Source organism: Phoca vitulina, unplaced genomic scaffold (assembly GCF_004348235.1).
Source record: "Phoca vitulina isolate PV1807 unplaced genomic scaffold, GSC_HSeal_1.0 scaffold13, whole genome shotgun sequence".
In the NCBI taxonomy this organism is placed as follows: Eukaryota; Metazoa; Chordata; class Mammalia; order Carnivora; family Phocidae; genus Phoca; species Phoca vitulina.
The window spans coordinates 45,398,080-45,424,024 of record NW_022589716.1 but is presented as its reverse complement, the minus strand read 5'-3'; the positions used below and the strand labels follow the sequence as shown (position 1 = coordinate 45,424,024).

At 44.7% G+C, this 25,945-nt stretch overlaps 1 protein-coding gene across 3 annotated transcripts in view; it reads right to left on the bottom strand.

Annotated features, from left to right (window-relative positions):
• Positions 1 to 1,727: 1,727 nt before the first annotated feature.
• The window catches only part of HMCES (5-hydroxymethylcytosine binding, ES cell specific), a 24,419-nt gene continuing 201 nt past the window's right edge, over positions 1,728 to 25,945 (bottom strand). For all 3 annotated transcript variants that reach the window (XM_032412043.1, XM_032412041.1, XM_032412042.1), the window contains exons 2-7: positions 25,336 to 25,541; positions 15,460 to 15,603; positions 14,864 to 14,989; positions 7,126 to 7,304; positions 3,814 to 4,006; positions 1,728 to 2,380 (exon numbers count right to left, since the gene is read on the bottom strand). In XM_032412043.1, the coding sequence (XP_032267934.1) occupies positions 2,147 to 2,380; positions 3,814 to 4,006; positions 7,126 to 7,304; positions 14,864 to 14,989; positions 15,460 to 15,603; positions 25,336 to 25,518 (1,059 nt within the window). In that variant the 5' untranslated portion in view covers positions 25,519 to 25,541 and the 3' untranslated portion in view covers positions 1,728 to 2,146. The remainder of the gene's footprint in view (positions 2,381 to 3,813; positions 4,007 to 7,125; positions 7,305 to 14,863; positions 14,990 to 15,459; positions 15,604 to 25,335; positions 25,542 to 25,945) is intronic.

Below are 25,945 nucleotides of genomic sequence, written 5' to 3'. Positions count from 1 at the left end.
TCACATTTATGTGCAAGTAAAACCTGGATGAAAAGGAAACATGCCCCTGAGGACATCCTGTCCTTTCATGTTAAAATGAAAGCCCCCACCACAGTGATTCACAACCCTGACAAATGGCGGAGAGTAATGAAAACAAAGGGAATTTCATTTTTGTTGCTTACTAAATTTGAAGCAAATATGACGAAATAGTCATAACAGTCAACCTTCTGGTAAGTTATCTGTATTTTTAAATCTCTTGGTAATACTAACAACCAAAACCCTACGCAAATCAGCCCAAACAAAACTGGAGGCCGCAGTGAAAACGCCCCCTCCTTCAGGGCGCGGGGAGCCGGAGTGCTAACCACCGCAGGCCACCCCCGCCCCTCAGCCGGAAGGCAGGCACTCCAGAGGAATTTGGAGAGCAGGGGAGGGGGGGCCACCGCCGTGGTCCACGTCCGGGAGATCCTGGGCTGGCCCCGCGCCCCGCCCCCACGCAGCTCCCCGCTTCCCGAGGCACCGGCTGGGAGGCGTGCCGTGCACTCCCATTAGCAGGAACAGCGCCGGAGCTCCCCTCTGATTGGTGGAAATTGCGATCCTTGATTTGCATAGGGCTTGGGGCCAGCGCCCCTGCCTACCGCGGCTGCGTCTGCGCGGGGGCCCAAGCGCAGTGGGCGGCCTGCCACCCGAGGAGCGCTCGAAGCCCGTTCCGCCCCGTCTGCCCCGCGCGCGCCGGCCCACTTCCGTCCAGAATCCCGCGCAGCGTTTTGCGGTCCTGGTCTCCCGCACGCCCCAAAGAGGAAGTTGCGGAGCGGCTCCTGGCGCTCCTGGAGAGTCTTCTGTGCCCCACCCCGGGATCCGTGGGAAGGCCCCTTCCTGTCTCAGCGCCCCACGTGCTCTCCCCGCGGCCTGTGCACCCTCTTCCCCGAGGCTTGCGGGAACCTTGCTGGAGCCCCCATCGACGGCGGCCCCGGCTCTTTGGATGCCCTCAGGGCGCGCGCGCAGACACACGCGCACAATTCCCAGGTGTAGTCGTTTGTGTTAATGCCTGTCGCTCCTTGCCCAGTATAGGGCGGGGCATGTAGTAAGTGCTCGCATTCACCTAACAAGTAGTTACACGTTAACATTGGGAGAAAATAACGGTGAAAAAGTGGCCCCCGCTTTCAGAGAGCTAATGAGCCGCGTGGGGAGACGACAATAGACAACCATTCCAAATAATTATAAAGTGGTTCAGTGCCAAGGAGGAGCCTGGAGAGCAAATCACAGGGGCTCTGACCCTGGGGCAGATGATCAGCCCCCTAGGCAGCCCTGCTCCGAGCCCCAAGCCCATGTCACCCTCTGTGCCCTGCTCTGCCCAGAGGCTGGGAATCTGGATGGGCTTGGTGGGCTGTGACTGGGGCTTCTCCTCAACCAGATCCTATGGTCCCTGTGGTCAGGACAGGGTCTTGGGCTCTGTGCCCCATTCTCCCCCCCCGCCCCCCCCTCGTGTCTGGCAAGCAATCAGCTTGGTTTTAAGCTAAAGGATTCACAAAACTTCGAAGTACTGAGTGAACAAACAGAGAGACTCAACAAAGCCAACAAGCACTCCCCTCCCCACCCCAAGCCTTTTTGCGGTTTCCGAAAAAAGCAGTTTCCTTCACAGAAAGCCCTAGTGCTCCATGTTTGTGACAAAATCCATTCCTTAGGACTGATGCCAGGAGAAAACAGTAAGATCCAGAATTTCCCCTGCAGCAGCATTTTCTGAAATGTAAACAGTTTATCAAATATAATTTATTCAGAAAAAAATACAATGTTTTAAGAACTTAATTCCAATAGGCTGACAGAACCCAACAGCTGAGCAGAAAACAGCTTTCTGTGAGCAGTACCAGGTCAGGGCTGAGAACCGCCAGCAGGTCTAGCTTTGAGAGAAGGCTCCACCGGTCATACCAGGTATAAAGGACCCTATGAATTATTGATGGTGGTGGTCCCCTACTCTTCCCAGGCTGCCCATTTGCTCCACTGTGGGTTCCTGGTTGCAGCCAGGATAGCCACTCACTCATGAATCCACAACTGTCAAGTAACACTGTGCGACCTCATCCCAACGCAAATCCACACACATACAACACAAGCACCTGTTATCAGCAACAATATTTAGTACAGCAAATCGCAGTCTTAGTCTGAAAATCCGGTGTTACTGGTTGTGAGGCCGCTTGGCTACGGGCTCCTCCTTCTCCTGCTTCAGCCATCGTTCCAGGAGTCCTGCACCTCCTCTCTTGGTGGGGAGTGGGCTCTTTTGCAGGACCTGGCTGGACCACTGGGGCACATCTGACTCTGCCTTCGGGGGTGTTTTGGGCTCTTCCTTTTTGGGTGACTTTGTGGCCAGCCATTGCATCATCTTCTGGCTACTACCACTTGCCTTGAGCTCCTAGGAGAAAGAAGAAAATGTTTAAACCACCCAGCTCAAACTTCTGGGAACAGGCCAACTTCAAGGGAAGAAACGGGAAGAGGCATTAGGTACTGACCCAGGCTTGGAAAATATTACTGAGAGCCAGATGGGGCCCACTGGTCAGGAGCGGGGAGAAGGGAGGAGCAACTGAGTGTGCTCCAAGGGGGGCAAGGGATAGGGAGGAGCTCTTAGAGCAGGCGTCAAAGACGAGGTGTGTGGGACCAGTCAGTGAGAAAAGAGAGCTGACAGGCATTCCAAACAGGTGCATTCTCACGGAAGAGGATATAATTCAGTGTGACCAGGCTGAGTGCTGGGAAATGAAACTGGAGAGGAATGGCTTCAAACAGTCACCAGGATTAAGGATTCAGCTAAGGCTGAACAGGCTGACCTGTTTCCCCACTGTGCCACTCCTCGACTGGCACTGCTCCCTCCTGCTCTCTCACACCTGCAGCCCAACCCTGAACGGAAGGTTCTGAATTCCCATAATGCCACTTGTCCAGAATGGGAATTCTTCAGGAGTAAAGACCATGGCAGAAATGGGGTAGTGTCCAGCACAAAATGAATGTGTATCATTACATTTTTAGAGACATCTAATGAATAAAAGGATCAGGATTGCAGGAGTTTGCAGAGAACTGAGACAAAAGAAAAAAGATGACACGGACTATGGAAAATTTAGAAACTTTCAGAAAAATGGGGGGTAGCTGTTTTGTAATCATTGTCCTTAACACGTCTCAGGCATTCTAAGATGTCTATTCTTGGAACACTACTTAAGTCCTTCGGTGCCACCTGGAAACAGCTGCTATTCCTAAACCTTTGCTCTGGAACTTCTATTCCCACTGAAGGTCTTTGGCCTGTTCACCTTCCCTTCAAAATACAACTGGATCCTTCCTTGCCAATTCTAAAAAAGTTAAAGTTCACGGCAGGAACGTTCTCAAATCCTCCTGAAGGAGTATAAGGATTGGAACTCCTCCAACTTGTAGTTGGGAAAGCAGAGGTACAGAAAAAAGACAGAAAAAAACTCCACAGTTGCAGACAAAGATACAGTTATGGACAAGGGCTCCTCTGTCTTTCTTACAGTCACCCTCTAGATTAGGAGTCCTCAACCTTGGTTTATCAGACTCACTGAAGCAGCTTTTAATGACACAGAAGCCCAGGCCCAGCCAGCCCTCAATACTGACTCAATAGGTCTAGATAGGGTCCAACATTTTATATTTTGAAAGAGCTCTCCTGAGGAGTCTGAGTCACAGCCAGCTTTGAGAATAGCGCTCTGCTTAACCTTGCCATACATAAGGAAATGTGAGTCTTGGAAGGTTTAAATTAAAGCTAATAGTGAAAGGCCATATCCCTAAAGAAAAAGATATTCTGACAGAAGACAGAAAGTTCAGAAAGGACCGTCAGTCACAGGCCCCTACCTTTTTGACCAGTAAGTTGAGAGGAGCCAGACATTCAGGAGTGTTGTTTCGGGTGTTGTTCACCACGCAAGAGACTGGATGGAAGGCGATGTTCTCTGTGGGGTGGATTAACTTCAGAGCTTCCCGAGTGGAGACCTCACCAAAGTCAAGCCATTTAGAGACTTCCTCCTCTCCATCTAATATGGCAGGCATCCTAGTCAGTGAGGTAGAGATATTAGCTGGGAGGTAGAGGGAGGGTAGGGACAAAAGGGAGACCTGAGTCAGCACAAATCATCCTAAGGAGAAGCTTGTCCTCTCTCTACACCTCATGTGCCGATTTGCTGCCAAGTGTCCCCTGACCACAACTTGACAGGGCATGAAATTCAACCCTAGAAGAGCTAGCTTACAAAGTTTCATGGCAAAGACAATGAATAGTGCTATGACTGGATCCAGTGCACTCCAGTGTACATCCTGATTGGTGAACTTTCTAGAACTAAGCCTAGAATTAAAGGGACAATTTGTCTATCAGTAATAATCTCTAGATTTACAGTAAGAAAGAGTTATTCACATAATTGTGAACTCTAAGAAACTATGCCTCAGAAAGCAAGGATGCTGCTGCCTAAGATGACTCCTGGAGATAGTAGGAAAAGATCCTATGTTTACCTTCCAGTTTTATGTCCTAGGCCAATGTGAAGCATGCCACACATTCACTGGTGGGTGGCACAGTTGATTTTAGGAGGTAAATGCATGAACATCTATTTTAATAATTAAAAGTCGTAACTTCAACAAATCAAACATGTACTTTAAAAAATACTTTACAATTGGGGCGCCTGGGTGGCTCAGTGGGTTAAGTGTCTGACTCTTGATTTTGGCTCAGATTATGATCTCAGGGTCATGAGATGGAGCCCCACACCGGGCTCCATGCTCAGTGGGAGTCTGCTTGAGATTCTTTCCCTCTGCCTCCTCCCCCTGCTCGCTAGCTCTGTCTCAAATAAATAAATAAATCTTAAAAAAAAATTTAGTTTCTGATGAATGGCATCTCTGCACTGTATGGAAGTCGTTGGGAGCGCTTTACTTTTTTTCTTTTTCTTTTAAGATTATTTATTCGACAGAGGAGAGAGCGAGCGAGAGCAAGAGCAAGGGGAGCGGCAGACAGAGGGAGAAGCAGACTCCCCGCTGAACAGGGAGCTCAACCTGGGGCTCGTTCCCAGGACCCTGAGATCATGACCTGAGCCGAAGGCAGACACTTAACCAACTGAGCCACCCAGGTGCCCCTGCTAATGCTTGTTTTTAAAATGTCGCCTGTTCCAATGTGATTGCTATATTAGAGAGCAATTTCAGCATAATAAAAATTTTGTGTTTATAGTTTTGTCTGTGAGAAACACAAGGTGAACGCACAGGCAACTGCACCCAGCTGAACGGAGCCTTCTAGGAACACACAGAATGCACACGTACACATACCTCAAACACTGACAGCTACTGTGTTGTGATTCACTACACGTTATCTTCCAAAGTTGTGTTTTGCTCTTATTTTGCATTTGTGAACTTCTCCCTATATAAAAAACCCTCTTCATTCAACATCTCACACATGTCAAAGCTTTGTAGCTCAAAACATGCGAAGCAGGGGCACCTGGGTGGCTCGGTCGTTAAGCGTCTGCCTTCGGCTCAGGTCATGATTCCAGGTCCTGGGATCGAGCCCCGCATCGGGCTCCCTGCTCGGCGGGAAGCCTGCTTCTCCCTCTCCCACTCCCCCTGCTTGTGTTCCCTCTCTCGCTGTGTCTCTCTCTGTCAAATAAATAAATAAAATCTTTAAAAAAAAAAAAAAAAAAAAACATGCGAAGCAGTGCATGTAGGTGGAAAATTTTTAAGTACTGACAAGAAGCCTGAACTATTAGAACATCTTCAAAGTAAAAAGAGAACATGTGGTATCTCCTTAGCAACAGACATAAAGGAATCCATCAGTGACAACACTGTGAAAATAAAAGGAATGTCTATGGCTGCAACAACTTCAAGAAGTATCATGAAGTCAGTATCAATCAGGCCTAAAGGAACAGAAACAGAAACAATGAAGAGATTCTTTATCATATGGACTGAATGCCAAATAGTGAAAAAACTGCTTTCTCAAAAAGAGAATGCACTATCTGAAATACCACAGAAGTGGCTCCTCTGAGTCCTAGTAATGAATGGCTTGGTGGTTTCAAACAGTGATGGAATTTCCAAAGCTTTCAGTGTCAGGAGAAGACATGAACATGAATGAAAATGTTGGAAGAATTTTCAGCAGTTAATAAAGTAGTTAATTGCAGAAGGGGGCTATACACTGGATCAAAATGTTCAATTTTGATTAAATACATATCTATTATAAATGCATGCCTTGAAGGAACATTTCTTTTTCTTTTTTAAGATTCTATCTATTTATTTGACAGAAAAAGAGACAGCGAGAGAGGGAACACAAGCAGGGGGAGTGGGAGAGGGAGAGGGAGAAGCAGGCTCCCGCTGATCAGGGAGCCTGTTCTCCCTCTCCCATTCCCCCACTTGTGCTCTCTCACTCTTTCAAATAAATAAAATCTTAAAAAAAAAAAGATTTTATTTATTTGAGAGAGAGCACGAGAGAGCAAGAGCACAGAGGAGAGTGAGAGGGAGAAGCAGACTCCCTGCTGAACAGAGAGCCCTTCATGGGGCTCAATCCCACAACCCTGAGACCATGACCTGAGCCAAAGGCAGACACCTAACCAACTGAGCCACCCAGGCACCCCCAACATTTCTTTTACCCCCGAGATCAGATCATGACCTGAGCCGAAGACAAACATTTAACCAACTGAGCCACCCAGGCACCCCTTGAAGGAAAATTTCAAAGGCAGAAAAACATGCCCCAGGATTTAAGGCCACAAAAGAGCACAAATTTTGCGTAATCTTCCCTCCATTTCAGGATAGCTTATAAGCTACAATTTCTCTGACACTCATTTTCCACAAGCAAATTCTGGAACTTTCTAAGGTAAAGTGCCATATTTAATGTAATATCTATGTAGACAACTGTGGTACTGTTTTTAATAGATCCCTACTATTTTTTAACGTGTTCCTGATAAATTTTTAGGTGTTGTCCCCCTAACCCTGCTTTTCCCATAAGTTCTTGGGTTTTCACTGTACAGTCTGGCACAATGTAGTGACTTTTAGGAATGCATGTCATATTATAGCCAAACTGACCATAACTGTATTTTGCAAAGCAACTGCTACCCTCTAAACTTGTGCACTGAATCCAAAAGCTACTTATCTAAAAGCAGAGTACAAACCCTCCTCTGAATCCTTTCGTACCCAGGGATAAGAACTGTGACTTGCCTAGGGTGAATGTCATTCAAGCTTTTGCAGGAATCGACTGTGATGATGGTGTAGGAATACAGGAGCTCTCCTTCTGGGGACTCCCAGCAGTCAAAGATCCCCGCCATTGTCAGCAGCCTCCAGTTGTCCCAGACTTTCTCCCAGTGCTCGGGACTGTCCACGGCACCAACATTACCTGACTGGAAGCAAAATACATGGCAGATTAGATACTCAGCAGCGCCCTCCTACACACAGGTGGGGTACTACTACAGACTTAACACAGCAATCATCTTACAAGTACTTCAGCCCGTGTGTTACTAACTCCTCTTGACCCACTGTCCCAAAAGTAAGAAGTTTAATGGCAAGTACCCACCGAAGCTATGGATTTATGGATCCTTAATGCTTTCAGAATACAATCCAACATCACCAATGGGCATTCAGGCCTTCCACAATCCAGCCCATCATTCTAGCTTTTACTAATAATTTTAATTTGAGGGGCGCCTGGGTGGCTTAGTCAGTTGAGCGTCTGCCTTCAGCTCAGGTCATGATCCCAGGGTCCTGGGATCGAGCCCTGCATCAGGCTCCGTGCTCAGCAGGGAGCCTGCTTCTCCCTCTCCCTCTGCCTGCCTGTTCTGCCTACTTGTGATCTCTCTCTGTCAAATAAATAAATAAAATCTTAAAAGATAAAATAATTTTAATTTGAACCAAATCCAGCGATCTATAAATTAAGCCCGTGTGCAATTTCGTGCCTTTTTATCTTGCCAGAGCAACTTCCTCTGCCCAAAATGTCCTGCCATTTCTCATCATGCCAGCTCCTACTTGCCATTTAAGATTCAGTTCAAGACCTAGAATACAGAAAGCTGGGAAGAGTACCCCCTCCACCCTAACAATAAGAAAAGAGCTAGATAATCTACAAAAATCATAACTTTTCATTTTTATTTTATTATTTTATCTTTTTTTATTTTTTTATTTTCAAGCCCCACATGGAGCCCAATGTGGGGCTTGAACTCATGAACCTGAGATCCAGACCTATCATATCAAGGGTTGGATGCTTAACCAACTGAACCACCCAGGCGCCCCCAAAATCATAACTTTTCTTAAACTCATCAGAAAACTGAGGTCACTGGGCAACCAACTGGCATGAACTTTAGGAGAAGACAGGGGCCTCCAAGGGAAGATAGAGACATAAGTACTGGCTGACTGGTGGCAAGAGGAGAAAGACAAGGCCTTCATTCAGATAAAATTATTACCAAAATGCTAAAAGCAGTGTATGGGCTGGCCTGAGAGTCCAGAATCCCTGGGAGCTGCGGATGTCTGGGGAGTTCGCATCAGCTTGCTGGTTCTTTTTTTTTTTCTTTTTTAATTTAAAGATTTTATTTATTTATTTGACAGAGAGAGAGACAGCGAGAGAGGGAACACAAGCAGGGGGAGTGGGAGAGGGAGAAGCAGACTTCCCGCTGAGCAGGGAGCCCGATGTGGGGCTCGATCCCAGGACCCTGGGATCATGACCTGAGCCGAAGGCAGACGCTTAACGACTGAGCCACCCAGGCGCCCAGCTTGCTGGTTCTTCTCCATCAACTTCCCCAGCTGCTCACAAGAAAGACGGGGGCAGAGCAGGAGACTAGAGAAAGCCTGCCTTGCTGGTGCATGCCTAGAGGAGGGGAGCTCTCTTACATCAGGAAAGGCATGAAAGCCTCACCCAGTCATTTCTCCTCTAAGGAGCAAAAGCCTTAAGGGGCCAGGGTATGGGTAATAAAGCCTACTGCCCCTAAGATACAGGTAAAGACCCAATGAGTCTGGGGAAAGGTAAATGAAAAATCCCTCTACTCCCCTGGGGAAGGAGTAGGATCCCTCAGAAAGCCTGAGCCTGACAGCCAGGGCCACAGATCTGCCTGAGAATGAGGCTGTATGAAGACAATGAACACTCTCCCACCCTTTATATCAGCAAGCATCACATGGACAGGAACAGCAGCCTAATTCTAGGGAAGGGGCAAGAGCATAGAGAGGTCCTTTCCAAAGCACGGGACTAAAAGGGAGGTACTACAGCTGAAAGAAGCAGGGCTACTGAGAAAAACTGTCTGGAGAATCACCCTTACCCTGAACACAAGAAGGCACAGAGAAATTTAAAGCCTATAGTGAGTAAAGGTAATTGTAACAACAAACCCAGTTCAACTCCTAATAAGATCGGCTCAACCTCACACACTAATGGCCTATTAGAAGGATAAGTGTATCCATTCCCAGACATAATTATTTATCTCAGTCTCTATGTATGGCAATCAATCAAAAATTACAAGACAAACAAAAAAGCCAGAAAACCCAATGAACTGCCAAGAGATACAGAAATCAACAGAACCAGACTCAAGATATTTCTTTTCCCGGGGTGCCTGGGTGGCTCAGGCAGTTAAGTGCCTGCCTTTGGCTCGGGTCATGATCCCAGGGTCCTGGGATCGAGCTCTGCATCGGGCTCCCAGCTTGGCGGGGAGCCGGCTTCTCCCTCTGCCTGCCGCTCCCCTTGCTTGTGCTCTCTCTCTCTCACTCTCTCTTTCTGTAATAAATAAATAAAATCTTAAAAAAAAAAAAGATATTTCTTTTCCCAAATACTAAAACTATCAGAAAGGGAATTTAAAATAAGTTTAATTAATATGTTAAAGGCTCTTGTAGAAAACGTAGACAACATACATTAACAGAGAAGAAATCTTGGCAAAGTAAGAAAGAAGACTTGACAATAAAAACTACCCAAAACTAATGCACAGAGAAAAATAAAATACACAGAAGAGAACATTCAAGAACTATGGGACAATATCAAATTGTCTAATATGTGTAATTAGAATCCCAGAAAGTGAAGAGCAATGGGTAAGAAGAAATACCTGAATATATGATGTATGAAAATTTACCAAAAATTATGAAAGCATCAAATCACAGATCTGAGGGAGCTCAGAGAACATGCCAAACACACAAACACACAATGTATAAAAACTACACATATCATATTCAAACTGCTGAAAACCAAAGAGAAAATCTTGAAGGCATTAGGCAAAGAGGAATGGTAGAAGCACACACTACAAACAGAAGAAAAAAGAGAAAAATTACAGTAGACTTCTCAAAAGAAACTAGAAGAGCCAGAGGCAATGGAGTATTTTTTTTTAAGTGCTGGAAAAAAAACCCAAAAAACTGCCAACCCAGAATTCTATACAAAGTGAAAACACCATTCAAAAATGCAGACAGTGATGCCAGGTGCTGGGGGCAGAGAAGGACTAAAAATGGGCACGGGGGAGAAAAACCACGAGAAGCTCTTAACTCTAGGAAACAAACTGAGGGTTGCTGGAGGGGAGGTGGGTGGGGGGATGGGGTAATGGGGTAATTGGGTGATGGACATTAAGGAGGGCATGTGATGTGATGAGCACTGGGTGTTATACACAACTGATGAATTACTGAACACTACATCTGAAACTGATGATGTACTGTATGTTGGCTAATTGAATTAAAAAATGGGCATGAGGTTTCTTTTTGGGGTGATAATAATGTTCTGAAATTAGACAGTGATGATGGTTACCCAACATTTTGAATACTAAAACCACTATACACTTTAAAAGGGTGAATTTTATTAAATGTAAGTTATAGCTCATGAAGAGAATCATGATGATTAAAAAAATGAACTAGATGGTTTTTTGGACAAACAAAAATAGAATTCATTACCTGCAGGCCTACACTACAAGAGGTATTTTTTTTTTTAAAGATTTTATTTATTTATTTGACAGAGAGAGAGATAGAGAGAGCAGGAACACAAGCACGGGGAGTGGGAGAGGGAAAAGCAGGCTTCCCGCCAAGCAGGTAGCCCGATGCGGGGCTCGATCCCAGGACCCTGGCATCATGACCTGAGCCGAAGGCAGATGCTTAACGACTGAGCCATCCAGGCGCCCTACTACAAGAGGTATTAAAAGAAGTTCTTTAAGCTTAAGGGATATGATACCAGATAGAAACTTGGATCTACCCAAAAAGTAAAGATCCATGGAAATGGCTAAAAATTAAGGTAAATGTAAAACTTATTTTTTATCACTCTAAAATATAATTGACTAAAGCAAAACAGTAGCATGTATTGTTGAGTTTATAGCATATGAAAAAGTAAAACCTATGACAATATACCAAAAGACGGGAGGAATCAGGAATATACTGTTATAAAGTTCTTATACTACACAAGAAGCAGTTTATTCTTTGAATGCAGATTATTAATTTAAAATGTATCCTATTGGGACGCCTGGGTGGCTCAGTCGGTTAAGCGTCTGCCTTCAGCTCAGGTCATGATCCCAGGGTCCTGGGATTGAGTCCCACATCGGGCTCCCTGCTCAGCGGGAGCCTGCTTCTCCCTCTGCCTGCCGCTCCCCCTGCTTGTGCTCGCTCTGACAAATAAGTAAAATCTTAAAAATAAAAATAAAATGTATCCTAGAGAGCAGCTATCAAAAACATTTTTTAGAGGCGCCTGGGTGGATCAGTCGGTTGAGTGTCTGCCTTTGGCTTAGGTCACAATCCCAGGGTCCTGGGATCAAGCCCACATTGGGCTCTGTTTGGTGGGGAGCCTGCTTCTCCCTCTCCCTCTGCTTGCTGCTCCCCCTGCTTGTGCGCACTCTCTCTCTTCACTCACTCTCTCTCAAATAAATAAATAAAATCTTTTTTTTTTTTTAAGACTTTATTTGACAGCGAGAGAGGGAACACAAGCAGGGGGAGTGGGAGAGGGAGAAGCAGGCTTCCTGCTGAGCAGGGAGCCCGATGCAGGGCTCAATCCCAGGACCCTGGGATCATGACCTGAGCCGAAGGCAGACGCCCAACGACTGAGCCACCCAGGCGCCCCTAAATAAATAAAATCTTAAAAAAAATTTTTTAAAGAAGTAAAAATAATAAGCCAACAGTGGAGACAAAATAGAATCATAAAAAGTACTCAATTTAAAAGCAGCCAGGAAAAAAATGAGAAAAGGAAAAAAAAGCTAATGAAACAGAAAACAACTAGCAAAATAGTGAATTTTTAACCCCATCAGATTGATAATTATATCAAATGTAAATCTTCTAAACACCACAAAATTCCTTCCTCTAGGAAGCCTTCTGTGATGCCCCAGTCTGAGTTATATGCTCTCCTCTATGTCCCCATAACCTTACAAGCATGCCTTCCTTGAGCATTAGCCTGTGACTGTTGGCTTGGGTGTCTTGGCAGTCGAGCTTCAAGGATAGAAATCATGTCTTCTGAACTTCCAGGAGACTAGCAGCAGGACCATATACAATGGTATATGGTTAATAAATGTCCACTGAACAAACAGATACATTTTTAAGTAGGCTCCATGGCCAGCTAGAGCCCAGTGTGGGGCTTGAACTCAAGACCCTGAGATCAAGACCTGAGCCAAGATCGAGAGTTGGATGCTTAACTGACTGAGCCACCCAGGCGCCCCCAGATACATTTTGATAGGGAAGAAAAATTAGATAGAATTGAGAACATGCCATCCTACTTAATCCACACAAGTGCTTGAAAGTCTCTCAAGAAGAGTGCCAGAGGAAAATGCTCTTTTCGGATATATAATTTCTAATCGGAAAAGCTAAGCACTAGAAATCTTATGGATTGGTTCCCTCAAGAAAGAAGCCCCAGAATTCTGACCGTTAATTTATTTACTTATTTTAAAGATTTTATTTATTACTATTTTTTAAAAGTAGGCTCCACACTCAGCGGGAAGCCCAATGTAGGGCTTGAACTGAGCTGAGACCAAGAGTTGGATGCTTAACCTACTAAGCCCACCCAGGTGCTGCTAAAGATTTTATTTTTAAGTAATCTCTACACCCATAGTGGGGTTCGAACTTACAACCCTGAGAGCAAGAGTCGCATGCTCCATCGACTGAGCCAGCCAGGCGCCCCCAATAATTCTCAATTTTTTAAAATTTAAATTCAATTAGCCAACATATAGTAACATCATTAGTTTCAGATGTAGAGTTCAGTAATTCATCAGCTGCATATAACACCCAGGGCTCATCACATCACATGCCCTCCTTAATGCCCATCACCCAGTTACCCCATCTCCCCACCCACAATAATTCCCAATTTTTTTTTTTTTTTTTTAAAGATTTTATTTATTTATTTGACAGAGAGAGACACAGTGAGAGAGGGAACACAAGCAAGGGGGAGTGGGAGAGGGAGAAGCAGGCTTCCCGCGGAGCAGAGAGCCCGATATGGGACTCGATCCCAGGACCCTGGGACCATGACCTGAGCCGAAGGCAGTTGCTTAACAACTGAGCCACCCAGGCGCCCAATAATTCCCAATTTTAATGAAGCAAACTGTGATGAGAATGCAAAGGCTTTAGCAGTATCAAAGCAATAAATGTAATTAAAATGAAAACATGCTGGCATGTCTAATTTGTTTTCAATTTCCTTATAACGTTATGTGAACAGGCTAAATTTTTTGTCTTAAAGTGAGAGTTCTTTTTTTAAGATTTTATTTATTTATTTGTATGAGAGAGAGAGACAGAACAAGCAGGGAGAGGGGCAGCTGTTAAGGGAGAAGCAGGCTTTCTGCTGAGCAGGGAGCCCGATGTGAGACTCAATCCCAGGACCCCGGGATCATGACCTGAGCCAAAGGCAGACGCTTAACTGACTGAGCCACCCAGGCGCCCCTTAAAATGAGAGTTCTATGAGGGGATTGTTAAATATAGAGTCACCATGTGACCTAGCGAATCTACCCCTAGGCATAAACCTAAGAGAAATTAAAACATATATTCATACAAAAACTTGTAAATCAATGTCCACAACAGCATTATTTGTAGCAGTCAAAAGTAGAAACAACCCAAGTGTCCATCAACTGGTGAATGAATAAACAAAACATGGCCTATCCATACAATGGATAAGCCATAAACGAGCAATGAAGTAGTGACACACGATACCACATGGATCAACCCTGAAAACATAATACTGAGTAAAAGAAGTCAGACACAAAAGACCACATATTGTATGATTCTAAATATATTAAATGTCCAATATAGGCAAAACTACAGAGACCAAAAGATTAGTGGTTGCCTGGGCAGGGGGAAATAGGAAACGGAGAGTGATGGATAATGGATATGGGGCTTCTTTTCAGGGTGATGAAAATGTAAAATTAGACAGTAGTGATGGTTGCACAACTTTGAATATACTAAAAAAATCACTGACTTGCATATTTTAAAAAGGTGAATTTTAGGGCACCTGGGTGGCCCAGTTGGTTAAGCGACTGCCTTCGGCTCAGGTCATGATCCCGGGGTCCTGGGATTGAGTCCCACATCGGGTTCCCCCTGCTCTGCGGCCAACCTGCTTCTCCCTCTGCCTCTGCCTGCCACTCCCCCTACTTGTGCTCTCTCTCTCTCTCAAATAAATAAATAAAATCTTTGACAACAACAACAACAAAAGGTGAATTTTATGGGGCGCCTGGGTGGCTCAGTCGTTAAGCATCTGCCTTCAGCTCAGGTCATGATCCCAGGGTCCTGGGATCGAGCCCCACATTGGGCTCCCTGCTCCGCGGGAAGCCTGCTTCTCCCTCTCCCACTCCCCCTGCTTGTGTTCCCTCTCTCGCTGTCTCTCTGTCAAATAAATACATAAAATCTTAAAAAAAAAAAAAGGTGAATTTTACGGTGAATTATACCTTAATAAAGCATTTATTTTTAAAAAAATTCTATGAAGAAAGAAACAAAATGTCCTTCTTTGGATTAGCCTCTCTAGCCCTTTCCAAATATCTACTGTGAATGCTGTTGACAATACCTTTTCTGTTTTGGCTTGGGGGAAGTAGATGAAGTATGGCTGCCTTTCACTAGTAACCTCACATCGCTGCCACTCATAGAATCCATCTGCTAAAACGACACAGCGTCTTCCCTTTCCGAGAGGTACCTGAGGGAAAATGTGAGTAAGATAGGGTCTTAGTGACAGAATGTGTCATGGACTTGAGTTAAAATCTCAGGTCCACCAATGTATGACCTTAGAGCAGTTATTTAATTTCTCTGTAACTCCCTTTTCTTATGCATAAAGTCATCACTCACACAGCTGTTGAAGATTAAATAATGTACTCCAGCTCCAGCTGCATTTAATTATAAGTGCATGAGAACCTCCAAGTGAAAACAGTCTAGTTGAACCCAGTCAACCTACAGAATATGAGAAATAACAATAGTTTTGTTTTAAACCACTAAGTTTCGGGATGACTCATTATGCAGTAATATATATTAACAGTACTCAACATTATTAGCAACTGGGAACACACTTTCCAGGAGAACCTTATTGTATTTCTCAGGTATATAAGGCACTAACAGCTCTGCTGGAAAAAAGAACAGAGTATGTGCCTTTTCCCTAGACCTGCTACCTACCTTGAAGGAACATTTCTCCATTATGGTATCACTACGACAGTTGGAAGTGTTGAACTTCAGCTTAGAAGGATCACTCTCTTTGAACCAAGATGGGACCAATCCCCATCGCATGGGAGCAATGATACGTTCAGATGAGTCTGCACCCTGTCATGGAAAAGGTTAAGATCCAGTGAGGAGATAATGAAATTTAGAAAACCAAATGTAGCACATGCATTACATTACAATGAAATACAAAAAATACAGATTATTAAAAGGGAAAGATTCTACTTGAAAACGATTTTATTTCATTTATTTAAGAGTTTTGTTTTTTTAAGATTTTATTTATTCATTTGAGACACAGAGAGAGAGAGAGAGAGAGAAAGCATGAGCAGGGGGAGAGGCAGAGGGAGAGAGAGAAGCAGGTTCCCCGCTGAGCCAGGAGCCCGATGTGGGGCTTGATCCCAGAATGCTGGGATCATGACCTGAGCCGAAGGCAGACGCTCAGCCATCTGAGCCACTCAGGCGACCCAAGAGTTCTTTTTCTTTTTTTAAGATTTTATTTGTCAGAGAGAGAGAAAGCACAGGCAGGGGGGAATAGCAGGCAGAGGAAGAAGCAGGCTCCCCGCTGAGCAAGGAGCCCAATGTGGGGCTCGATCCCAGGACCCTGGGATCATGACCTGAGCCGAAGGCAGACACTCAACCGACTGAGCCACCCAGGCATCCCTTGAAAACAATTTTAATGATTTATCACGATGTGAGTAACTTGAGGTCTTCAGCATTTATTAGAATGTAAGACATACTGCTTGGGTAGGGTGGGGGATACAAAGTTTAGTCTGTAAACAGTTACTTAGTGCCTCCTATGAGAGAGACATAGTGCTAGGCCTAGCAGTTCATGTGGTCCTAGCTCTCAAGAAGCACAGGTCACAGACGATGATAATACAGTGAGGTACATGCTATGATCAAGGCATGCACAGGGTGCCGTGGGGCACATGCAAAAGTGTTTAACCTCAAAAGGCTTGCATGATAACATGCAAGGCCACAAAGACATAAAAATATTAATAATTTGAGATACAATAGGCTAATGGCCATATAAGTGATACAGATGAAGAGTAGCAAAGGAGTTCAGTGGAGAGTGATCTGTGAGAGATGGAATGGATAAGTTATCAACTCCTCAGAAGGAGCAAAAAGACAGGGGTGGGGTGGGGTGGTTCTTTAATTAGATCCCACAAGAGGTACAGAATTCAGACAAAGAGATGGGAGGGAAGACCAGATGTAAAATTAAATGAACAGGGGTGCCTGGCTGGCTCAGTTGGAGGAGCATGTGACTCTTGATCTTGGGGTTGTAAGTTTGAGCCCCTCAATGGGTGCAGAGATTATTAAAAGCAAACAAACTTTAAAAAAATTAAATGAGGGGCGCCTGGGTGGCTCAGTCGTTAAGCGTCTGCCTTCGGCTCAGGTCATGATCCCAGGGTCCTGGGATCGAGCCCCGCATCGGGCTCTCTGCTCGGCCGGGAGCCTGCTTCTCCCTCTCCCACTCCCCCTGCTTGTGTTCCCTCTCTAGCTGTCTCTCTCTCTCTCTCTGTCAAATAAATAAAATAAAATCTTAAAAAAAAAAAAAAAATTAAATGAACAAAGAGGCAATGTCAAGAATGTGTAGGAAGTTGTTTTGTGCAGCAAAGTAATATAATAGCAAGCCTGAGGATGCTATTTTTTGGAGGGCCTGCTTACAAGGTTGGCCCTCAGCATCTGGGAACTTGGATTTTGAGTTTTCCCCCTTTCCTAACTGATAAGGATGGTTCGGTTTACTGTGTCTAGTCTGTGCAAAAATGAGGTTTATGCCTAGCATCTGCTTTTCTTCTGAGAGTCTGGAATTTTGGTGCTTGCTAGGCAGAGTACCCAATAAAAACCTTGGGCTTTCGGGGGGCTGGCTCAGTCCATGTGACTCTTGATCTCAGGGTCATGAGTTCAATCTCCATGCTGGGTGCGGAGCCTATTTAAAAAAATAGGTGGGTTAAGCGTCTGCTTTCGGCTCAAGTCATGATCCCAGGGTCTTGGGATCGAGCCCCACATTGGGCTCCCTGCTCAGTGGGTACCCTGCTTCTCCCTTTCCCACTCCCCCTGCTTGTGCTCCTCTCTCTCTCCCCCAAATAAATAAAATCTTTAAAAAGATAAAATATTTTTTTAAGGATTTATTTATTTGAGAAAGAGAGAGGAGAGTGCGTGCCGGAGTAGGGGGAGAGACAGAGGGAAAGAAAGAGAATCCTCAAGCAGATTCCCCACTGAGCATGGAGCCCGATGCGGGGCTGAATCCTAGGACTGAGATCATGACCTGAGCCAAAATCAAGAGTTGGCCCCTTAACCGACTGAGCCACCCAAGTACCCTAAAATAAAATCCTTAAGAACAAAATGGAACAAAACAAAACAAAACAAAAAACCACCTTGGACTTTCAGTTTCTAATGGGTTGCCCCGGGCAGAAACACTGCACATTACTACATTTTTCATTGCTGGAACATGCCTGGTGTATCCCCCCTCACAGAAGGAGGGAAGATAAGGAAGCCTGTGCATGGATTTTTTCCCAGATTCCTAGTGGTGTCTTTTTCCCTTGCTGATTCTATTATGTATCCTTTCACTGTAACAAACCTTAGCCTTAATATGCCTTATATGTTGAGTCCTTCCTAATGAACCTCCAAATGTGGGGGTACCCTTGGGGGGACTCCAACACATGGTTGTTAAAATTTGGGGGGTAATTGGCCCCTTGAGAACTTGATTAAATCTACAGATTAAAACGCCTACTTATGCGTGCATGCACGTGCATACACACACACACAGACACACTATTCTATATGGTGTGCAGAAGAGTGCACTCTGGGTGCTACCATGATAGTCTGGGGGTAAGGATATGGTGGGTCTCATGATGGCAGTAAGAATAAAAGACACCAAAAGATAGACTAAAAACAAAATTGTGATGGTAAATGGAAAAGAAAACAGGACTGATTAAATTTTCAAGTCTAGAAGAATGAGCAAAAGAAAAAAATCTGAAGAGGGGCTTGATTTGGGGAAAGATGTGTTGATTTCAGATAATAGTGGGACATCTGTAGCAGTTCTTTGTTTTATTTTCAAGTCTGTAGCTATAGCAGTTTAAAGAAACGGCTGCAAAATCTTTGACACTCCTCTCACTGAGAGCTGGAGGTGTATGTTCCCTCCCCTTAAATCTGGATGGGGCCGTGATTCACTTGTAACCAACATAATGTGGCACAAGTGACACTATATGATTTCTAAGACTAGGTCAGAAAACGTGTGTCAGCTTCTTCCTCGCTTGCGGAGACACTCCTTCTGAAGCTCTGAGCTGCCAAGTAAGAAATCCAGCCACCCTAACACTGTCATGCTGAGAGGAAGCCCAGGCTACATGGAGAGGACACACACAAGTGTTCTGGTCAACAGCCTCAATTGAGAACCAATGCCAATTGCCAGGTAAGTGAGTGAAAATACCTCTAGATCAGAGGCTGGCAAATTTTTCTGAAATGGCCAGATACTAAGTATTGTAGATTTGCAGGTCATACAGTCTCTATTGCAACTATAATATAACTACTGTTACAGGGACAAAGCAGCCATAGATAACAGATAAATGAATGGATGTTTTTGTGTTCTGTAACATTCCTGCTCTAGATGATTCTAGCCCCAAATGCCAGGTCTTCTCAGGTGAAGCTCAGACTTCAGGAAGAGACAAACCACACCTGTAATGCTCTGTCCTCATCCCTCACTGGTGAACAGAACAAAAAGTTTGTTTAAAGTCACTAGAGTAAAATCCAACACAGCTATTTATTATGTCCAACAAGCACTCAGAGATATGGAATTAAAGCTTAGGAGAGAGGCAGCACAGTACAAATAATGGGTCAGCAAACTTTCTCTGTGAAAGGCAGATAGTAAATATTTTTGGCTTTGTGAATCCATATAGTCCCTGTTGCAGTGACTCAAGCAACTCAACTCTACTGCCACTGGTATTATGAAAGCAGACAAAGAATGAAGGAGCGTGGCTGTGTTCTAATAAAACTTTACAAGAACAGGCAGTGGGCTAGATTTGATCCGAGGACCAGTTTGCCAACCCCTGCTATAGAGGAAAGAATAAAGCCTTTACAAGAAGACCCTGGTTCAAAAATCCCATCTCTGCTACTTACGAGGTTGGACTAGTCTCAACTTCCTGGACCCTCAACGTTCCTTATCTGTCAAAATAGAGTGAACAATACCTACCTTGCAGGATCATTTAAACGCATGACATGAAATAAGCACACAGATTATAGTTTAGTATTTTTCTAAGTTTAGAATTAAAAACAAACAGTAAAATTTTCTATGTGAAGGTGATTGTTAAGGTCGTGAGGACAAAGTTTCTTAGAAAGTAAATCAGGGCTCCTGGGTAGCTCAGTCAGTTAAGCATCCAACTCTTGATTTTGGCTCAGGTCATGATCTCAGGGTCTTGAGACTGAGCCCTGCATAGGGCTCTGTGCTCAGCAGGGAGTCTGCTTGAGATTCTCTCTCTCAAAAAAAAAAATAAATCTTAAAAAAAAAAAAAAGGTAAATCAAACACAGGATTTAACCTGGGGGTACAAAAAGAAAACAGAGAAATGAAGGAAAACAGAATCTAAGAAAAAGTACCTAGAGAAATAAAAGTAGAATGAGAAAGAATGAGTAGAAAGAGAAAACTCAAGAGGATACAATTCTAAGATAAGAATCATCAGCGGTGGTACTGTCTCCAAAAGGCTTCCCTTTTGTTTAAAGCTAATCTCTCCATTGTGCTCCTTATAAAATCCTGTCCTGTTACTTCCAAAATCTTGCCTTATCAGATAATCTCCTTCTCTTTCTCTCTCTCACACACACATATACACACTCCATTTTCATTATTCATGGCAGTTAGGTTCTACAAAGTCACTGTAAACACTGAATTAGTGAATACTGGAATACTGAACTGCTGCTCTTAGGGGAAATACAGGGTTAGGTTCCCACCTACCTACGGAGACATTTTTATCAACTGAGCAGTATATAACCTTGTTCTGTATTTCTGTTTAAAGACACTTTAATATATATAGTTGATTCATTAATGTTGAATTCATGACCAACAGCACTGTAATTCATGCCTGAATGATGTTTATCTAATATGTTTTTCCCTTGTAAGGCATATTACAACCTTCTTGCACTTAAGAATACAAACCAGCACTTTAGCGTTATGCTTGGGGACAATTTTAAACAGTGAAATTACCAACAAAAAGCACAGGAATGCAAAAAACATAGCACTAAATCAACTCCAAGAAGGGTACTTGTTTACAAGGTAAGAGCTAAAACAAGAAGGTAGAGCTTTGCTGGGAATGTGTACATTGGGTGACTCAATTTCCTCTATTCTATACGTCCATGAATGACTTCAAAAGCAACATGAGTATTATTTTGGGGAATACAAATCATTTTAGAAAGTAGGCAAATTTGCAACTTGAAATCTACAAATAATGAGGATCAACTGTGTGTGTGTGTATATATATGTGTATGTATATATATGTATACATGTGTGTGTATTCTTCCCCTTAAAGACAGAGGAAGCCTGGTTATATTGTATGCCAAGAGGCAGGAAAAACAAAGGCAATTAATGAGCATGCACTGTAAGTAAGGAAAAGACTACCCTGGAAGAAATGGTAGCATAGCTGAACTTAACATGAATTTGCTCCTTGGTGAGTTACAGAGACTATACCAGGTGGAGTTGTCACACAAAGTAAACTTTATTTGCAGCAAATAAGATGGGGGTAAGGGAAGATGGGGGTGTGGTGAGTCCATTCCTTTTATTTAGGGTTAGGATGAATATTCAGAAAGGGGAGTTTTATCATCGCCTGTAAAAGTGGGCATAAGGTTGCGCAGACGTACTTTGAAAACTTGCCTATAATGCATCTTATGTTATGTTAATGAAGCCTGTGCTCCAACTAGGGCAGAGGCTTTAACATTATAATGAAGCAGAGGTAACTGTAGGATAAGGGTAAAGGGGCTATGCACAGGCTCTGAAGCGGGAATAAACTGGATGGGGCTTGGGATCATTATCTCAAGCAAGGAATGCAGGACCTTGTTTACTTCTGAAACAGCACTGGGAGTTTTACCACTGATTTGTCTCTGATAAGGTTAGGCTATTTCCTGGCCTGGTAGACACTGTTAGTTTTGCATTCCCTTTGTTCCCTTAAAATCCTTAACTATTGAGATTTTTTTTTTTTTTTTTTTTTGGTGGGTTAATTCTGACACCTCCTGGGAAGTTTTGCAAGAAGTGAGCTTAGGGTGCCTGGGTAGTTCACTCCGTTGAGAGTCCTCTTGATGTGGGCCGGGTTCATGGTCTCAGGGTTGTGAGGTCAGACTCTGTGCTCAGCTGGGAGTCGGCTTGAGAGCCTCTCTCTCCCTCTGCCCCTCTTCTCCCCCACCCCCTGCACACTCTCCCTCAAATAGATAAAGTTTTTATTTTTAAAGATTTCCATTTATCTAAGAGAGAGAGTGCGTGCGTGCAAGGAGCAGGAGTGGGGGGGAAGGGGCAGAGGGAGAGGGAGAAGCAGACTCCCCACTGAGCAGGGAGCCTGACTTGGGGCTGGATCCCAGGACCCAGAGGTCATGACTCCAGCTGAAGGCAGATGCCCAACCAACTAAGCCACCCAGGTGCCCCAATAAATAAAATCTTAAAAAAAAAAAAAAAAGTGTTCTTAGGCAAGCAAAGCCAGTAGGACACAGATCACAGAAAACAGCTGGGGGCCTAAAATGACTTCTCTTGCGTCATGAAAGCTATGTCTCATCTTTCTTTTTCTGGGGACCCCCCTAACTATTTCTGTTTAAAGTAGGGTAGAGAATGTAAATCCAAGTGTTAATCTCATGTGAGATAGGAGAAAGAGAAAGAATGTACAGGGCTTTTGGGGCGCCTGGGTGGCTCAATTGGTCTTGATTTTGGCTCAGGTTGAAAACTCTTGAGTTGTGAGATCAAATGCTTTGGGCTCTGTGATCAGCAGGGAGTTTGCTTGAGATTCTCTCCCTCTGCCCCTCCCCACACTAATGCACACGTGTGTTTGCTCTGTCTTTTGAAATAAATCTTAAAAACAAAACAAAACAAAGAAAAACAGCTTTTGTGAATCCTCTCTTCAAGAATCAAATGTGCCTTCCAAGCAGAAGAGCCCCCTATCCAAAGCATAAATGAGGTAACAGTATAGAATGGTCATTTAAATGATCTCTAATCAGGAATTTGCAAAACAACAATACTCTAAATTTGACATTCTCAACATGCAATTTGACAACCCTTCCCCCCCACCAAGATCTAACAGGGAGAAAGGGAGGTATACTGCTGGCATCTGGTGGGTAGAGGCCAGTAATGCTGCTAAACATTCTGCAATGCACAGGACAGCATCCCATCCAAAATGTCAAGAGTGCCAAGGTTGAGAAATCCTACCTTCCAAATCCCACTGATCATCACCTTTAATGTTAGTGTGTTCACTGGACAATTCTAAGCCAAACCCAAACATGAGGCTGCCCCCTAATGGGAACAATAAGTAGAAAATGGCTGAGAAGCCAAAATACTGAAAATATTGCTCAATATTAGTCATCTTTTCCTTCTACCCTTTTGGACTTGTGACCAGAACAGCTGGTAGAGCTGGGGTAGATAAATGAAAGAGGAAGTAATTTGCAAATAGTGGTTTCAAATGCAAATGCTGCAATCTATACACATGTGCTGGCCACTGATACATATTAATGATCAGCTGAAATGATTCTAATTTTGTTTTACAACTTATAGGTTTGAGACAAACGGAACCTTATTTATCAAAATTAGGAAACCCCAGCAATCTTAACAAAATTTATTAGCAATGTGGAGTCAAAACACTACATTAGTAAATTCATACCACTGATGGAAAGGGAGGGAAGCTATGTTTGCTAGGAGCTCCACCTTCTCCATTCCTAGTTCCAGGAAGCATCCACTGGAGTGGTTACGGAAAGTGGTCTGGACCTCAGTCCCAGCTCTGTCCCCACTTACTGGATAGCCTAAGACAAGTCACAATATCTCTACACTTCTGTCTTTACATCTGTTAAATTTTTCTTCCAGCTAACATTCATTCTATAATTCTAAAGACGTGATATAGAGAGAACCAAGGCTAAAAAAGGCACATACATTTAATCCGTCTCTCTTTTCACTTCAATTAGGCCTTCTTTTGAAACATGTTTTATTATTCTTTTCCAGTTAAGGTTCCCCATGATACCTGTTTATTTTGATTTCCCTCTCATTAAAAAGTTTTTTAGTTTCAACAGGGAAGGATGCACTCAGTAAAAACAGCTCAAGAATAAACTATTTCATGTATATGGCTTCATTCAACCAAAAAGATCGTGTTATTTGGTATGCTTATTTCAAATAATATAGAAATGAACCTTGACTACAATATTATCACAAGAATTCTGATAAGTAGCAGGGGTACAATTGACTTTATAAAGTGATTTAAGTATTACAGATCAAATAAAATAAAAATCCAGGATGGAAACAATCATGATTTTTAATAACCTACCAAGGGCATTTAAAATGCTTAAGATATGGAGGGGCGCCTTGGTGGCACAGTCAGTTGAGCATCTGACTCTTGGTTTCAGCTGGGGTCCTGATCTCAGGGTCCTGGGATCAAGCCCCGTCAGGCTCCTCGCTCAGTGTGGAGTCCGCTTGGGATTCTCTCTCTCTCCCTCTGCCTCTGCCCCTCCCGCTTGTGCTGTCTCTCTAAAATAAATACAGTCTTGGGGCGTCTGGGTGGCTCAGTCATTAAGCGTCTGCCTTCGGCTCAGGTCATGATCCCAGGGTCTTCGGATCGAGCCCCGCATCAGGCTCCCTGCTCTGCGGGGAGCCTGCTTCTCCCTCTCCCACTCGCCCTGCTTGTGTTCCCTCTCTCGCTGTGTCTCTCTCTGTCAAATAAATAAATAAAATCTTAAAAAAATAAAATAAATACAATCTTAAGATAAATAAAATAAAATGCTTAAGACATGGAGAAACCATTCATTTCTGGAATTAAGCATTTTATTTACTGCATACTAGCACTGGTGCTCACGTGCATGCACACACGCCCACACACACATTCAGGAGATAAAGAACCAGAACATGATTATGAACTACTGGTCACTCCAACACTACAGAGGTAAATACTATAGAAACAATGAGGGCAACTGAACTTCAGACAACCAAACCAACCACATCTGTTCCTAGCTTCAGTAAAAGACAAACATAAACAGAAGCAGAAAAAAATAGAAACTTCCATGTTAAGAAACCCAGAGGTGTTTCAGATTAGCTCGTGGTAATCCTGCTCTAGGCCTAGAGATTCTGGTTCATCTGGTCTGGTAAGGGGCAGGAAATCTTTTTTTTTTTAAGATACTCAAATGACCCTGATGATCGGTGAGGTTTGAAAGATGCGGACTTAAAAAGCGTATTCAAATAGGGGGGTTCAAATAAATTTGGCATGCATTCCGATGAACCCTTAAATGAGCCCGAAGAACACTGCATCATCGTGTTTCCCCCCCCCCCAAAGATTTTATTTATTTATTTGACAGAGATAGCGAGAGAGGGAACACAAGCAAGGGAAGGGGCAGAGGGAGAGGCAGGATCCCCGCTTGCGGGGCTCGATCCCAGAACGCTGGGATCATGACCTGAGCCGAAGGCAGACGCCCAACGACTGAGCCACCCAGGCACCCCACGGCATCATCTTCTAAGATAAGAAGATACCGATCAAACTTCTCTTTGCAGTGAGGTCCGGAGTGGTTCTCAACGGGGGGTCAGAACCCGTGAGCAGAGGCTGAGCGCGCGCCAAACCCAACCCAAGTGGATGAGCATTCCCTGCGGGCCCAGAAGCCGGCCCGGCACAGACACCAGCGGTTACCTTCTCAAAGTGCAGTCGCGACAGAAGCACTGGGCTGCTGGACTGAGGGCTCTTGTTGTACGAGGGGCAGTACTTGTCGGCGTCCTTCCACTCGGGGAGCCGCTGCCGGCCCTGCCGGTCCCGATAGGCGCACGCTCGGGCCAGCACATCTTTAGGCAGGTGACAGGAGGTGCGCCCGCACATGCTCCCGCGCGGCCCGGCACAGCCTGGAGACGAGAGCACGGCGGGGCGGTCGCGCTAGCTCACGGTCTCCCCGCCGCCGGCTCGTGCCAGCCTCGCCCAGACCGGATACACTGCGGGGAGGCAGGCCGCCCCGAGGCGCCATTCTTCAGCTCAGCCGGCGGCCGAGAGAGCCACGGGGGCGGACTGCGGTCATTGCGGGAGCAGCACGCCCTGCCTCCGCCGGACCCTTTCCGGTCCGCCTACTCTCCTCCCCCACCCTCGGGGCACCGACTGCGGGCGGGGGGAGGGGCTCCCGCCCGCTAACCTCCAGGACTGCAGCCCGCGCCGCCAGGAGGCCGGCTCTCCGGGCGGGAACTCGACCTGTTCCCTAGGGCCAGGGCCCCCGCCGCCCCGCCGCCCCGCCGCCCCGCCGCCCCGCCGCCCCGCC